Consider the following 16859-nt stretch of genomic DNA (forward strand, 5'->3'; position numbering starts at 1 on the left):
GACACCTGAGACTAATGATGATGACTGGCTGAGTGGAGTCACAGACTGGATATAAGGCTGCCTCGCCCATTCTGCCCTGCGGGTGATTTCTCTGTGGACTCCTAGGACACCAGTCTGATTCCTGCTCTCTTAAAGCTAAGTTTTTTGCTTTGCCTGTTGCATTTGTGTTTAGTTTTTGTTTTCCTTTCTTTTCTGGATTCTGCCATTCCCTGCTGGAGTGAGCTGAATCTCCTTTTGCCTGTAGCTCTGTCTTCAGTATATGCCTGAGTACTGACATAGCTTTTTGAAGCCTAGCGTCTTCAGGGCATTTTTCACTGTCAGTCTGTTGGCTCTTATTTTCATAGGGTTTTTCACGAATTGCAGACAGCAGCCTTTCTGTCCTTTTCTATATAGTTAGTTTGGGCCCCGTCTTTGCTCAACCTATCTTTCTGTCTGTGTTTGTGTTTTCATCTTGCTTCACCGTCATTATTTGTGGGGGGCTGCCTATTGCTTTGGGGTCTGCTCTGGGGCAGTTTAGATTTCCCCTTTCTTTCTTTAGGCCTATTTATATCTCCGGCTGTGATCGAGGGGTCTAGGGCATCATAGGAACCCCCCACGGCTACTGCTAGTTGTGTTGATAAGTTCAGGGGTCTGCAATCCGATAGCTGCCAACTTCTCTGGTTTTCTGGACTTAGCTAGCTTTTCTGTTTTTGCCTCCTACGGTGAATCAATCATAACAGAATCACCCGCCGAACCGCAGATCCTAGGGTACTCAATAGCAGGAAAGAGTTGTGTAAAAAAAAAAATAAGGGGTGTGTATATTTTTTCCTCTATATCTCTGAGGCCGTAGGGGGAATTTTTTTTTTCTCTCAATGGAGATAAAGCAATTGTCTGATCGTGTGGAGCAGCTCGCTGCGGAAGTGCGGGGAATTTCCGCCTACCTTGCTCATTCACATGCTGCTGAACCAAAGATCCCTACACCTGATGTATTTTTTGGGGATCGATCTAAATTTTTGAATTTCAAAAATAATTGTAAACTATTTTTTGCCTTGAAGCCTAACTCGTCAGGGAGCTCCGCGCAGCAGGTTAAAATTGTCATCTCTTTGCTGCGTGGCGATCCCCAGGATTGGGCGTTTTCTTTGAAACCAGATGATCCTATTCTGACTAATGTGAACGCATTCTTTCAAGCCTTGGGGTTGTTGTATGATGAACCTAATGCCATTGATCAGGCTGAAAAGACCCTGCTGGCATTGAACCAGGGTCGAGATTCTGCAGAATTGTACTGTCAAAAATTCCGAAAGTGGGTGGTACTTACTACCTGGAATGATAATGCCTTGGCTGCTCTCTTTCGGAAGGGTTTGTCAGAAGCCGTAAAAGATACTATGGTGGGATTTCCTGTTCCCTCTGGTCTGGACGATTCTATGTCATTAGCCATTCAGATTGATCGGCGTTTGCGCGAACGCAAAACTGCACGAGAGGTGTTGCCAACTGTTGAACAAATGTCTGAACCTATGCAATGTGATAGAGTTTTGTCCAGAGAGCAGCGTCAGGAGTTCAGAAGGCGTAATAAGTTGTGTTTTTTCTGTGGAGATGCCTCGCATATTATTTCTGTCTGTCCTAAACGAGAGAAACGCTTTGCACACACGTTTTCTGTTGGTGGTGTTCAACCTAAGTTTCTTCTTGCTACTACTCTGATCTGCTCCCTGTCCACATTTTCCACCAAGGCTTTTGTGGATTCGGGGGCAGCCCTAAATCTAATGGACTTGGATTTTGCTAAACGTTGTGGATTTCCTATGACACCTCTGCAGACGCCCATCCCTTTGAGGGGGATTGATGCTACTCCTTTGGCTAAAAATAAACCTCAGTTTTGGACCCAGGTGGTAATGCAGGTCACCCCAAACCATCAAGAAAATTGCAGGTTTTTGGTGTTGCATAATCTGCATGATACCATTGTTCTGGGGTTTCCCTGGTTACAAATTCATAATCCAGTTTTGGATTGGAAATCTGTGTCTGTGGTGAGTTGGGGTTGTCGGTGTGCCTTTAATGAGGCTCCGGTGTTTTCCACCTCTCCCCAGTCGCATGATGTTCCTGATTATTTGGCGGACTTTTATGATGTATTCAGTGAGAATGAGTCTGCGTCTCTGCCTCCTCATAGGAGTTATGACTGTGCAATTGAGCTGAGCCCGGGGTGTAAATTTCCCAAGGGTCGGCTCTTCAATTTATCTGTACCTGAGCATGAGGCTATGCGATCCTATATTAAGGAGGCGTTGGAGAAGGGTCACATTAGACCATCCTCGTCACCCTTAGGTGCCGGGTTTTTTTTTGTAGCCAAAAAGGATGGATCATTAAGACCTTGTATTGATTATCGTGCCCTCAACAAAATTACTGTTAAATATCAGTATCCGTTACCCCTGATTTCGGATCTATTCTCCAGAGTTAAAGGTGCTTGCTGGTTTACCAAGCTTGACCTCAGGGGGGCGTATAATCTTATTCGCATTAAGCATGGGGATGAATGGAAGACGGCGTTTAATACTCCGGAGGGACATTTTGAGTACCTGGTGATGCCTTTTGGGCTCACTAATGCCCCTTCTGTCTTCCAGTGTTTCATGAACGATATTTTCCGAGATTTTGTCGATAAATTTTTGATTATCTATCTGGATGATATTTTGATTTTCTCCAAGGATTGGGATTCTCATGTGAAACATATTCAGACTGTGTTCCGGATCTTGAGGGGGAATTCCCTGTATGTCAAAGGATCTAAATGCCTTTTTGGAGTACAGAGGATTTCTTTTTTGGGATTTATTTTGTCTCCGTCAACTATTAAAATGGACCCGGCCAAGGTACAGGCCATTTCCAATTGGGTTCAGCCCACTTCTTTGAAGGCCCTCCAGAAGTTTTTGGGTTTTGCTAATTTTTATCGGAAATTTATAGCAAAATTTTCTAGTATTGCCAAGCCATTAACTGATTTGACTAAGAAGGGTGCTGATGTGTTGAATTGGTCTCCGGAGGCTGTTTCTTCCTTTCAGGAGCTGAAGCGAAGATTCACCTCCGCCCCGGTGTTGCGGCAACCTGATGTCTCACTTCCGTTCCAGGTAGAGGTGGATGCTTCTGAGATTGGTGCAGGAGCTGTTTTGTCCCAAAAGGATCCTGTAACATCTAAAATGAATCCCTGTGCTTTCTTTTCTCGAAAGTTCTCTCCATCTGAACGTAACTATGATGTGGGGAATCGGGAACTGTTGGCCATGAAATGGGCATTTGAGGAGTGGAGACATTGGTTGGAGGGAGCTAAGCATCAAGTCGTGGTCCTCACCGACCACAAGAATTTGATTTATCTAGAGTCGGCTAAGCGCTTGAATCCTAGACAGGCTAGGTGGGCCTTGTTTTTTACACGTTTTGATTTTGTGGTTTCTTTTCTTCCTGGAACTAAGAATGTCAAGGCAGACGCCCTCTCTAGGAGCTTCTTTGCTGATTCTCCTGTGGTGACCAAGCCTGCTACCATCTTAGGCGAAGGGGTAGTTCTTTCTGCCATCTCGCCCGATTTGAGACGTGCTCTGGAAGAGTTCCAGGAGGACAAACCTGAGCGTTGTCCCAGTGGAAAGTTGTATGTTCCTGACCAGTGGAAGAAGAGAGTGATGTCTGAAGTGCATTGCTCTGCTTTGGCTGGTCATCCAGGTATTTTTGGTACTAGAGATCTGGTGAGTCGGTCATTTTGGTGGCCCTCCTTGTCTCGTGATGTCAGGAATTTTGTGCAGTCCTGTGGGACGTGCTCCCTGTCTAAATCGTGTTCTCGCTCTAGTGGGTTGTTGATGCCTTTGCCTGTCTCCAAGAGGCCATGGACCCATATTTCAATGGATTTCATCTCTGATATGCCTGTCTCTTAAAGGATGACTGTTATTTGGGTGATTTGTGATAGGTTCTCTAAGATGGTTCATCTTGTACCACTCCCTAAGTTGCCTTCTTCCTCTGAGTTGGTGCCCCTGTTTTTGCAACAGGTGGTTCGCTTGCACGGGATTCCTGAGAACATTGTATCTGACAGAGGAGTTCAGTTTGTGTCTAGATTTTGGAGAACTTTCTGTTCCAAGCTGGGAATTCAGTTGTCCTTCTCCTCTGCTTTTCACCCTCAGACCAATGTGCAGACAGAGAGAACAAACCAGACCTTGGAGTCATATTTGAGATGTTTTATTTCCGCTGATCAGGATGATTGGGTTTCATTTTTGCCCTTGGCCGAATTTGCTTTAAATAATAGAGCTAGTTCTGCCACTTTGATGTCATCTTTTTTTTGTAACTTTGGGTTTCATCCTCGATTTTCTTCAGGGCAGGTGGAGCCGTCTGCCTGCCCAAGTGTTGACACTGTGGTGGAGAGAATGCACCAGATCTGGGACCAAGTGGTGAATAAGTTATCTCTCTCCCAGGAAAAGGCCCAGCGGTTTTCCAACCGACATAGGACTATTGGTCCCCAGTTTAAGGTTGGTGATATGGTGTGGTTATCATCAAAAAATATTGCTATGAAGGTGGCTTCTCCTAAGTTTAAGCCTAGATTTATTGGACCTTACAAGATTTTGGAGATTATTAATCCGGTCTCTTTTCGTTTGGCTCTTCCTGTCACATTTAAAATCCATAATGTGTTCCATAAGTCTTTGTTGAAGAGGTTTGTTGAACCTGTTGTTCCGGGGGTGGCGCCTCCAGACCCTGTATTGGTTGAAGGTAACGTGGAATATGTGGTAGAGAAAGTACTGAATTCTCGTCTGGCTAGACGGAGACTCCAGTATTTGGTTAAGTGGAAGGGTTATGGTCAGGAGGATAATTCCTGGGTCTCTGCCTCTGATGTTCATGCCAAAAGATTGGTGCGTGCCTTTCATCGGGCACACCCTGATCGCCCTGGTGGCGTGGTTGAGGGTTCGGTGACCCCTCCTCAAGGGGGAGGTACTGTTGTGAGTTCATTTTCCCCTTCATCACTGAGGCCCGGGGAACTCCCTCTTCTGGTAAGGAAAGGTAGTGAGCCTGATTATCAGACACCTGAGACTAATGATGATGACTGGCTGAGTGGAGTCACAGACTGGATATAAGGCTGCCTCACCCATTCTGCGCTGCGGGTGATTTCTCTGTGGACTCCTAGGACACCAGTCTGATTCCTGCTCTCTTAAAGCTAAGTTTTTTGCTTTGCCTGTTGCATTTGTGTTTAGTTTTTGTTTTCCTTTCTTTTCTGGATTCTGCCATTCCCTGCTGGGGTGAGCTGAATCTCCTTTTGCCTGTAGCTCTGTCTTCAGTATATGTCTGAGTACTGACATAGCTTTTTGAAGCCTAGCGTCTTCAGGGCATTTTTCACTGTCAGTCTGTTGGCTCTTATTTTCATAGGGTTTTTCACGGATTGCAAACAGCAGCCTTTCTGTCCTTTTCTATATAGTTAGTTTGGGCCCCGTCTTTGCTCAGCCTATCTTTCTGTCTGTGTTTGTGTTTTCATCTTGCTTCACCGTCATTATTTGTGGGGGGCTGCCTATTGCTTTGGGGTCTGCTCTGGGGCAGTTTAGATTTCCCCTTTCTTTCTTTAGGCCTATTTATATCTCCGGCTGTGATTGAGGGGTCTAGGGCATCGTAGGAACCCCCCACGGCTACTGCTAGTTGTGTTGATAAGTTCAGGGGTCTGCAATCCGATAGCTGCCAACTTCTCTGGTTTTCTGGACTTAGCTAGCTTTTCTGTTTTTGCCTCCTACGGTGACTCAATCATAACAGTTGGCCATTCTAGGCCCGAGGACTTACCAGCTGGAGTTACCCCCAGTAATGCCTGTACACAACTCATTCCCCAGGTCGGAGCTCTGGAGATTTGTGATACCTCCGGAGCATACGTTGTCACCTCCATCAGTCCACATTTGCCATAAACCAGCGAGCCTGGTGACGGCCAAGGTGAACTCTGGTGGATCAAGGCATCCTCATTGTAGGTTTCCTGGTGAGGTGCGGTGTTGAGGGTCCAGACGCCCCTCATTGTAAGGGGGGTACTGTCACGATCCATTTTTGGATCGATGTCAGATCTGGATCCTCATATATAACTTTTTTCTTTCTGGCCATCAGGGGTTAATATCAGTTTTTGCCCCCCGGTGGCGGCTGGTGTAATTGCATGGCTGGTCTATCTGTTGAGGCAGGTGGAAACCACTCCCACCTTCCTATATAAGCTCACCAGGTACACCAGCTAACTGTTGGTGATATTATTCCTCTTTGGAGACCAACCAAGCTGGAGTCAGGAGCAGGCTGTGTTGCAGTAGGGCTCCAGCTATTTCCTTGTTCTGGTGCCTAACTCTGCTGTTCGGTGCTTAGCAGCAGATAAAGCTAAGATTTGTTTTTCAGTTGATATAACCTCGTGGTGTCTGTTTTATCTTTCTTTTGGTTTTTGGTGCAGTTCACTGTTTTCCCTGTCTCACCTCCTGGGGAGGTGGTTGGGGGTTTAGCTCAGGGCTAAAAAGGAGATAGGGACAGGTCAGGGACTTGGGCCTCACTACCATCAAGTGTACCCCCAAGTTAAGGAAAGTCAGGGCATCCCCATAACCCCGTGGTGTCTGTTTTTCCTTCTTTTGGTTTTTGGTGCAGTTCACTGTTTTCCCTGTCTCACCTCCTGGGAAGGGGGTTGGGGGTTTAGCTCAGGGCTAAACAGGAGATAGGGACAGGTCAGGGACTTGGGCCTCACTACCATCAAGTGTACCCCCAAGTTAAGGAAAGTCAGGGCACCCCCTTAGCCTGAGGGGCAGTTCAGGGGCCCAGGTTCCTCGTCCCCTGTTTTCCCACTAGTGCCCCGTGACACCTACATCAGACAGGAATGGGACAACATTCCTCTACGACAACTCCAGGAATTGGTGTCCTCACATCACAGATATTTAAAGACTGTTGTAAAAAAAATAGGGGATCCTACACAATAGTAGACATGGCTCTGTTCTAATTTTTGAGATGTGTTGTTACCATCAATATCTAAATGAGTTAATTTTTTTCAAATGTAAACTAACCTTCTGATCTGTGTTCTATGTTTTGCTGTGAAAAGAAGATGGCTGCAAGAGATTTCCAGATCATTCCATTCTTATGTTTTACTTACATTTTACAGAGCATCACAACTTTTTTGAATTGGGCTGATAGTATTAAAAGAAACCCGTCAGGAGATTCATACTGCGCAAACGAGGCAACTATGCCGGGTATATTTTTCTCAGAAACGCTGCTATGTTTCAGAGAACACATTTTGGAAAGCTAGCCAGGGACCGCATCCAAGAATCCCAGGGCCGCTCCCTTAGACTAACAGATCACTCCTTTTACACACACTTAGGTAGAGACGAATCAGTCTAAGGGAGAAGAATGGGAAGAAACTGCCATAGACTGGCCATGTTTTTCAAAGTGTAAAACATACATGGCTGCAATAACACAGTCAGCATCTGATTCATGCCACTTGTGGCTGTTTTAGCAGCTGCCGACAACATACGGTATATATTAAGGTGAAGGTTTGTATTTAACTTATTGAATTCACACAAGGTATTTTAAAGTGGTTGTTCACACATTATAACCTGCCTCATCTGCCGACAAACATATTTGTAATATTCTTTTATTTCATCACGTACTTGTAAGCTGGCACTTTTTTGCCAACCATATGCATCTCTATCTTGGTTTCTGTGATGAAAAAACAATTGCAATTATGCTTCTCTGCATAATTGGGAAGACAGATTGGGAGGAGGGGGTATAAAGTATTGGACAACCGCTTTAACATGTTTTCATTTTTTCATTGGTGTTTTTGTGATTTCTGTAAATTACTGAAAAAGTATGGAAAGAAATTCTTATAGTGTTTTATCCAGTTTATACCATTAAATCTAATAATTTCTTAGAGAAAAGTTCTTCATCCTTCTAATATTCTTTGCACATAAAATTCCTCAATACCAGCAGACAAAACATTTCTGCCTTACATTCAAATGCCAAAAACCAACACAATGCAAGACTATCTCTTCAAACCCAATACAGACGTTAGAAGAGGACTTGAGCCGAGTTACCTAAATGGGAATGGGTCGCCTGTTTAATGGTCTCCCTCTACATTAGATTTTGGAGAGAGAATGATCGATTACATTGAGTTTCAAAAGTTTTTCCCTCATTGTAGTTAAAAAAAAACATTGTACACTTCCCCAATCTGGCTTTCTGCTGTGTCTTACTGGCTGAAAGTAGACATCTGGCATAATGCATCTCAGCACTCTGATGTGAAGGCACCATCAATTATGCAACTTTTCATAAAAGTTTACAAAATACATACAAAATTCATATTTGTGGGTAAAAGTCTAATCTAGCAGAGTTCAATATGTGCAACATTTTTTATATATACCTTATGTTTCTGTCTGCATGCAAATAGTTTAGAAATAATAAAACAAATAAACAGAACTGAATGGATCACAATTCTGAGTTCAAACCGGAAATGTAAAAATAGCAATTAGTTAGTTATAAAGTCCAGGCATTATATACAGTATATATATGAATGTATTCCCAAATCTGAAGATTGCAGATGTCCTCTAGACATCTGGCAGCAGTACCCACCTTCTTGTAACTCAGAGACCAAATGTTTTTGAAAAAAATTCCTTCAGTCCTACATATTGGAGTAGGGGCTTATACACAAAAAAATATGGGTCTCATGGCAACATATTGACCTAACCCCCACCTCCCCACAATCATAAGGTTGTTGTATGGATGTATGGGCCCCTGTGGCCCTGCTAAGGTTTATAAAGATATATTTTGTGCTCCATCTACAGTTGTGGCCAAAAGTATTGACACCCCTGCAATTTTGTCAGATAATACTAAGTTTCTTCCTGAAAATGATTGCAATCACAAATTCTTTGGTATTATTATCTTCATTTAATTTGTCTTAAATGAAAAAACACAAAAGAGAATGAAGCAAAAAGCAAAACATTGATCATTTCACACAAAACTCCAAAAATGGGCCAGACAATAGTATTGGCACCCTCAGCCTAATACTTGGTTGCACAACCTTTAGCCAAAATATCTGCGACCAACCGCTTCCGGTAACCATCAATGAGTTTCTTACAATGCTCTGCTGGAATTTTAGACCATTCTTCTTTAGCAAACTGCTCCAGGTCCCTGATATTAGAAGGGTGCCTTCTCCAAACTGCCATTTTTAGATCTCTCCACAGGTGTTCTATGGGATTCAGGTCTGAACTCACTGCTGGCCACCTTAGAAGTCTCCAGTGCTTTCTCTCAAACCATTTTCTAGTGCTTTTTGAAGTGTGTTTTGGGTCATTGTCCTGCTGGAAGACCCATGACCTCTGAGGGAGACCCAGCTTTCTCTCACTGGGCCCTACATTATGCTGCAAAATTTGTTGGTAGTCTTCAGACTTCATTAAGCCATGCACACGGTCAAGCAGTCCAGTGCCAGAGGCAGCAAAGCAACCCCAAAACATCAGGGAACCTCCGCCATGTTTGACTGTAGAGACCGTGTTTTTTTCTTTGAATGCCTCTTTTTTTCTCCTGTAAACTCTATGTTGATGCCTTTGGCCAAAAAGCTCTACTTTTGTCTTATCTGACCAGAGAACATTCTTCCAAAACGTTTTAGGCTTTTTCAGGTAAGTTTTGGCAAATCCAGCCTGGCTTTTTTATGTCTCGGGGTAAGAAGTGGGGTCTTCCTGGGTCTCCTACCATACAGTCCCTTTTTATTCAGATGCCGACGGATAGTACGGGTTGACACTGTTGTACCCTCGGACTGCAGGGCAGCTTGAACTTGTTTGGATGTTAGTCGAGGTTCTTTATCCACCATCCGCACAATCTTGCATTGAAATCTTTTGTCAATTTTTCTTTTCTGTCCACATCTAGGGAGGTTAGCCACAGTGCCATGGGCTTTAAACTTCTTGATGACACTGCGCACGGTAGACACAAGAACATTCAGGTCTTTGGAGATGGACTTGTAGCCCTGAGATTGCTCATGCTTCCTCACAATTTGGTTTCTCAAGTCCTCAGACAGTTCTTTGGTCTTCTTTCGTTTCTCCATGCTCAATGTGGTACACACAAGGACACAGAACAGAGGTTGAGTCAACTTTAATCCGTCAACTGGCTGCAAGTGTGATTTAGTTATTGCCAATACCTGTTAGGTGCCACAGGTAAGTTACAGGTGCTGTTAATTACACAAATTAGAGAAGCATCACATGATTTTTCGAACAGTGCCAATACTTTTGTCCACCCTCTTTTTTATGTTTGGTGTGGAATTATATCCAATTTGGCTTTAGGACAATTCTTTTTGTGTTTTTTAATGTAAGACAAATTAAATGAAGATAATAATACCAAAGAATTTGTGTTTGCAATAATTTTCAGGAAGAAACTGAGTATTATCTGACAAAATTGCAGGGGTGTCAATTGGTAATGGAGCTGGTCTGGCTGACAGAAGTCAATCACCTGAGCAGGATGATTGGAGGTCAGGTGTTACAGACTGGAGTGATTTAAGTGAGCAACCTTCCCTCAGCTCTTGTTCGGGGGCTATCTATTCCTTTGGGGTTCTACTCCGGGGCAGTTTAGCTTTCCCCTTTCTCTCTTTATGCTTAGTTAATTCTTTGGCTGTGCCGAGGCGTCTAGGGCATTGTAGGTACGTCCCGCGGCTAATTCTAGTTGTGTTGTCAGTTTAGGGGTCTGCAATCCGCTAAGTTACCAACCTCTCTGGTTATCTGGTTGCCTCACCTATTCCCCTGTTTTCCTCCTCGCTTACCTAATAGTAACATTGGGGTAGATGGGAAACGATCATTACGAATGGTAATCTGATGTTTCATCCATTAACAGATCTGTTTTTGAGCACTGGACATGCCCAAAACATTTGAGATGTTCAGAGACACCACTATTAAAAATTGAACCTTTGCAAATGGAATAATTGCTGATAGAAAATAGAAACCAATCTGTCATGGCTCTGTGTGTAACTGATTCAGGGTTTTTTTAAATACTGGATACATTACAAAAGGATACAGTTTACAACTAAACATGAAAGCAGTGCAAAATAGAGAATTCAAAAGTCCAGGAATTCTCATAATCTAGTACTTCCTTTTTTATCATAAATCTGTAACATCACCCAAAAATACTCAATAAGGCTAGGTTCACATTAGTGTTTGAGTCCACAGCGTTTCATCCGCATGCACAAACACATGCAAAAATGCATGCAAAATGCATGTTTCCACTGCGCTTTTTATGCGCATCATCTTACGCATGACGGAAAAAACGCTGCATGTGCATGGATTTGTATGCGTTTTTGCATGCGTTTGTGTTGTTTACGTGCATGCTTTCGATATGACATCAGGCAAAAAATTGGCGTGTCTCATGGGATTTCTATTTACATTTTGCTGAACGCATGCGTATCGAACGCATGTCTACACATGTCCTTGCGTACCAATGCGTTCCCATAGACAGTAATGCGTTTTTTGACGCACTCATCCGCATGCGCGTGCCTGCGCATATTTGACGGATTTTTGACGCCTCAAAAAAATGCAAAATGTTGCGTTTGCCGCGACCCCGCCGCGCACCGCGAAACGACGCATGCAAACGCAAGTCCCTGTGTACATATATTTATGCATGACGCATGAGGATCTATGTGGATCAAACGCTGCGCACATATACGCAAATGTGAGACCAGCCTAAAAGGAGCAAAAAATCCTTTGTAGTAGAAGTATTCTTCAACTGCTAATTTACATTAAAATATGTGCTTCTGTGTGTTTTTGTCGGCTTCTCATTTGGAACAGGGAGGGGCAAATGTCCTGAGATTTGCAATTTAAACATGGAATATTCTTTACTGACACTATATATTTACATTTTACAGACGAGAAATCAGCAGATTTGGTGTAAAAGTCAGTATCATAGAGCCTGGTTACTTCAAAACATTAATAAGTGATCCAGAAATGCTTATAGGAAAATTTTGCTCCCTTTGGGAGAAGGCTCCGGAAGAAGTCCGCAGTGCCTATGGCCAGCAATTCTTTGAAAAGTGTAAGTACTAATTTAAATGAACACCATACCTAGAAATTCTGAAAGTAAATGATATAAAATTGCTCACAGTGTCAGGATGTTCTGCATTTGCAAGAAACAAAGTCATTAAAATAAGGGTGGACAAATTAAAAAATTCAGCAGACTCAATATGTTTTGATCTAACATACAGTAGAAGGATAAGATATAACATGTGCTAACCTCCCTACTTTTTCCTGGTGGTAATTTGAAGAAAACATAGGCTCTTTCATGTTGGTCAACTTCTTATTTACCCCTTCAAATTGAAATGAACATGAATGCTTGGCAAGCTGAGTGTTCATGATGAATTGATCCTCTAAAGAGCTATTTCTCTCCTCCACTTATCCATTCTTCACCCAATCGCCTCCATCCTCTGGAATTCTGTGCCTCAGCACATCATCTTATCCACCACAGTTGGATCCTTCAGAAGGAATTTGAAAATCCACCTCTCCAAGAAAGCTTACAGCCTGCAATGACCACCCTGCCACCTCAAAACCACCGTAGCTACTGCAACCCCCCAACCTACTGTCTCATTCCCCACACTCCTGTAGAATGTAAGGGTACCCGACAACAATATGGTCGCTGGTGCATCGCTAAGTGGTCGCTAGTGAGCTGCCACACAGGCAGATCTCACCAGCGACATCGCTGGGGTCGGGGGTCGCTACTTACCTGTCAGACACGGTGATCCTGACGTCCTCCCGCCCGCGTCCACGCGTCGCTCGTCGGCGCCACAGGAAGCACAGCAGGAAGTGCCCGACGAGAAATGATCCAGGACCTTCTCGCGCGACCAGCGATAATCAGCGGGGGAGCCAGTCGGAGGTAAGTATCACATGTAGCGATATCTCTAGCAATATCGCTGCTACGTCACAAAATCGGTGACTTTGCAGCGATATTGCTAGCGATATCGCAGTGTGTAACGGGGGCTTAAGTCTGCAAGGGCAGGGTCCTTTTCCCTCTGTAACAGTCTATCCTAGTCAGTATGTTTACTGTAAGTGATATCTGTATTTTGTAAGTAACCCCTTCTCATGTACAGCACTATGGAATCAATGGTGCTATATAAATAATAATAACAATAGTTTGCTAAACAGATCCCTTTTCACTACGTGTGGATAGGTTTTTTTTAACCCCTTTTCACATTTCACTCTACTGTAAATTGACTCCACACAACTGAATGTGACCTGAATGTACTACTATGTTGACAAAAGTAATAGCGCCTAGCTCTGAGGCATCATCCATACATCTGTGAGTTCATTACGTAGGCCATGGAGCCTAAGGGTCCCATCTCACTTAGCGACGCACCAGCGATCCCGACAACGATGCGACCTGGTCAGGATCGCTGGTGAGTCGCTACATGATCGCTGGTGAGCTGCCAAACAGGCAGACACACCAGCGATCAGGACCCGCGAGCACGCTGGTATCCAGGGTAAACAGTGGGTATCTAAGCGCACGCGGTGCTTAGTTACCCGCTGTTTACCTAGGATACCAGCTCTGAATGCAAGCACGCTGGTATCCAGGGTAAACAGCGGGTATCTAAGCACCGCGCGTGCTTAGTTACCCGCTGTTTACCCTGGATACCAGCTCCCAGCGTCTGCTTACAGTGCTAGGAGCTCACTGATCATTGGTCTTCTGCTGCCACACGCAGCGATGCGTGCTAGCCAGCGGGAAACCAACAATCAAAAAATGGCCTAGGACATTCCTGCACGATCAGCGATACCCGGCGGGGGGTGGTTGCTGATGCGTGCCACACACAGCGAGCTCACTGGCGAGATCGCTGTTGCGTCACAAAATCGGTGATGCATCAGCGATCTCGCTTAGTGTGAAGTACCCCTTAGGGGCCCGATAAATCCCTTTGGCCTATATAAAATGACCAATATTATTAAAAACTTGTAATAATTTTGGTCCCCGTTGGAGCTTTTGCATTAAGGCCCATGAGTTTAGTCATTAAATATCAGTCTCTGACCTCACACATGCTTTTCTGTATGAATTCTACAAATACACTTCAAAATTTTGAAGAAATCTTTTCCAGGAGGGGGAACAACTCCACATTAAAAACGCCTATGGATTTAGAATGGGATGTGATAAAAACTTCCGTAGGTTTAATGTGTAGGTTGCCAATACTTTTGTCCATATAGTGTATGTGTAACGGGCTGGGTGGTGGAACCACTGTGCCAAAGCCCAAGTAAGACCTGGAGGGGCATGACTAGGAGCCTCACCCAATCTGACCACAGACACGCAGCAACTAATGATACGGCAGTCCATGGAGACACAGGGGAGGTGATCCAGGTGCTACTCCAGGACTGACCTTCGGTAGATGGCGGCTGACCCTTAGGAGTGGTTAGCTGGAATGGCCTGGCGGAATGTCCAACAGATGCTGACAGGTGGAGAAGATAACAGGAACTGCAGGTGCAGACAGGACAGTCTAATGGACAGATGAGCATTAACGGGTGCAGCCGGCTCGGCTGCCGTTGAGGTGAGCACTGGCGGGTGCAGCTGGCTCTGCTGCCATTGAGGTGAGCTCTGGCGGGTGCAGCTGGCTCTGTTGCCATTGAGGTGAGCACTGGCGGGTGCAGCTGGCTCTGCTGCCGTTGAGGTGAGCACAGGTTGGTGCAGATGGCTGTGCTGCCTATGAGGTGAGCACTGGCAGGTGCAGCGGCTCTGCTGCCGTTGAGGTGAGCACTAGCTGGTGCAGCTGGCTCTGCTGCCATTGAGGTGAGCACTGGCGGGTGCAGCTGGCTCTGCTGCTGTTGAGGTGAGCACTGGCAGGGGGCAGCTGGCTCTACTGCCGTTGAGGTGAGCACTGGCAGGTGCAGCAGATTCAGATACAAGTATAGGGACCTGAGAACTGACAAGCGTGTTAGGAAAAAACTCACAACATTGCACAGGCACCTCCATGTTGGAGGAGGCAGCTTAAATAGAAAAAGATCTCTTGCTATTGGCTGAGGACACTTTAGAGGAACGCGCATGGCCCCTTTAAGAAAGAGGAAAGGTGCGCGCCGTAAGCACAGTGCTTGGAGACCTGCTAGGAGTGTGTGCACCCCAGGCAGCAGCAGACCCGGAAGGAGCAGGATGGAAGCCTCGGCGGTGAGTACACTGATGTCTCTGCAGAGAGAGAGGGACTGCAGGCAGAGATGCGGGCTCTACAGTATATTGACAAGTGGCAAATTGGTTGCAAAAATTAAGACTGTAGATTTTTTTCCATAAGTCACCTAATTTTCAGCTAGTAAAGAAAAATATTTTTTTTACAGATGGAGCAAAGATTTTAATTTTGTTTTCTCTGTGTGATATGATTGGTTCTGTCTAGTTTTGCTTGACCAAATCGCAAGCTACAGGTTGAGACTAAAGAGATTTCCCACCTATGGCCATCAAGTGTAAAGAGCAATATTTTTGATGAGGGTACAAGGCTGTCATTAGAGCAACTGACTCACTACAAAACTTACTGTTTGTTCACACAGATTGCAAGACATTCGAGAAAAGCCTATCACATACCAGCCCGAAGCTTCACCTGGTCACAGACTGTATGGAACATGCCCTGACTGCGGTCCATCCTCAGACACGCTATTCTGCCGGCTTGGATGCCAAACTCTTGTTCTTACCGCTTTCATACTGCCCAAGTTCAGTAGCAGATTATTTGTTATCACAGAAATAGAGTTTGAGAATAGCTCAGAGTGATATCTGATATCTAGGTAAGTAAAGAGAGAGAGAGGTTGAGCAATATTGTAAAAAAAATTCTCTTGTAGGTTACAATTCCACATGACTGTATTATTAGTCCACATTAGACAGAATAAATGGGATCTTATGCAAATGTAGCACGGAAAAAAAGGACAACTACTTTATTGTATCCCAGCATACCCTTATTTATAGCTCGTGCTCCAGCATTGTACTAAGTCAAAATACAGTACAACGCCCATAACAGTGAATAGTAAAAATTTTGTTCCTTCATATGCTTCCAATTTTATAGCTGGAAGAAAAATAATTTTGGCATGCTCCATCAGAGTCTGTAAGCACAGAGCATTTAAAAAACAACGCATTGAGATATGGGTAAAATGTCAAAGAAAGAAGAGAACTATGAAGTAGTCTCAAGTTCATACAAGTTCATTAGAGAAAAAAAGCATTTATGTGCCTGACATATTCCCAGCAGCAGCGCCTCTATTATTGGACGTACTTATACCCATATAACTGTTTATTTGCATACATATTCTTTTTGCACTAGCTGATTATTGATTTTTTTCGTATATCTCATATGCTTGTTTGTTTTGGTCTCGATTGTGATCTATTATGATTCAGGTATACACCATGTCCCTTACTGCTAGGCATTTACTGATGTATTTTAATCCTTTTATCATAAAAAATTGTTTTTATCTAATAAACATATATGAACTTGACACTATTTCATAGTCCTCTTTTTTTTGAGATTCTACCCATACCTCAATGTGTTGTTTTTATGCTATTCTGAAGTTCTATGTATTGCTAATAGCAATTTGCTATCAAATGACACTATTAGTGATTAACGTACAGAGAATATGTCAGTATTTGGACTAGTCAGCCATAAGGTCTCCTCGATCACTATCCACATATTTGAGGAGCTCCAGTAAAGAGTGCCTTAGAATTTCTTCAGGTTTGTTTCTTTTCTTCTACACATTACCCGACCAACAAGAATATTTCATTATAAAAACATTTCAGCAGATTGCCTTTTCAGCACTTCTCATGTTTTCACGTGCAATGTGCTGCCAAAAACAATATTGGGTGATTGGCAATATGTTTACATTTATGAACTCTCATCTGCGCTGCTGTTATTTATAAATTTGGATGCTACATACACACACAAATCTATATACACACAGCAGACACTGGAAAATAATGCATATTCTTGTAAAATACTCAGGACTAGTTAC

At 43.8% G+C, this 16859-nt stretch overlaps 1 protein-coding gene across 1 annotated transcript in view; it reads left to right on the forward strand.

The window, feature by feature from the left end:
• The window catches only part of LOC141091339 (retinol dehydrogenase 16-like), a 75272-nt gene extending 58695 nt beyond the window's left edge, over positions 1 to 16577 (forward strand). Inside the window, exons 4-5 of the mRNA XM_073576871.1 lie at positions 11789 to 11952; positions 15420 to 16577. Of these exons, the coding sequence (XP_073432972.1) occupies positions 11789 to 11952; positions 15420 to 15613 (358 nt within the window). The 3' untranslated portion in view covers positions 15614 to 16577. The remainder of the gene's footprint in view (positions 1 to 11788; positions 11953 to 15419) is intronic.
• Positions 16578 to 16859: the final 282 nt, after the last annotated feature.

The sequence above is a fragment of the Dendrobates tinctorius genome, unplaced genomic scaffold (genome assembly GCF_039654945.1).
Source record: "Dendrobates tinctorius isolate UK_male_01 unplaced genomic scaffold, ASM3965494v1 ptg000051l, whole genome shotgun sequence".
NCBI classification, from domain to species: domain Eukaryota; kingdom Metazoa; phylum Chordata; class Amphibia; order Anura; family Dendrobatidae; genus Dendrobates; species Dendrobates tinctorius.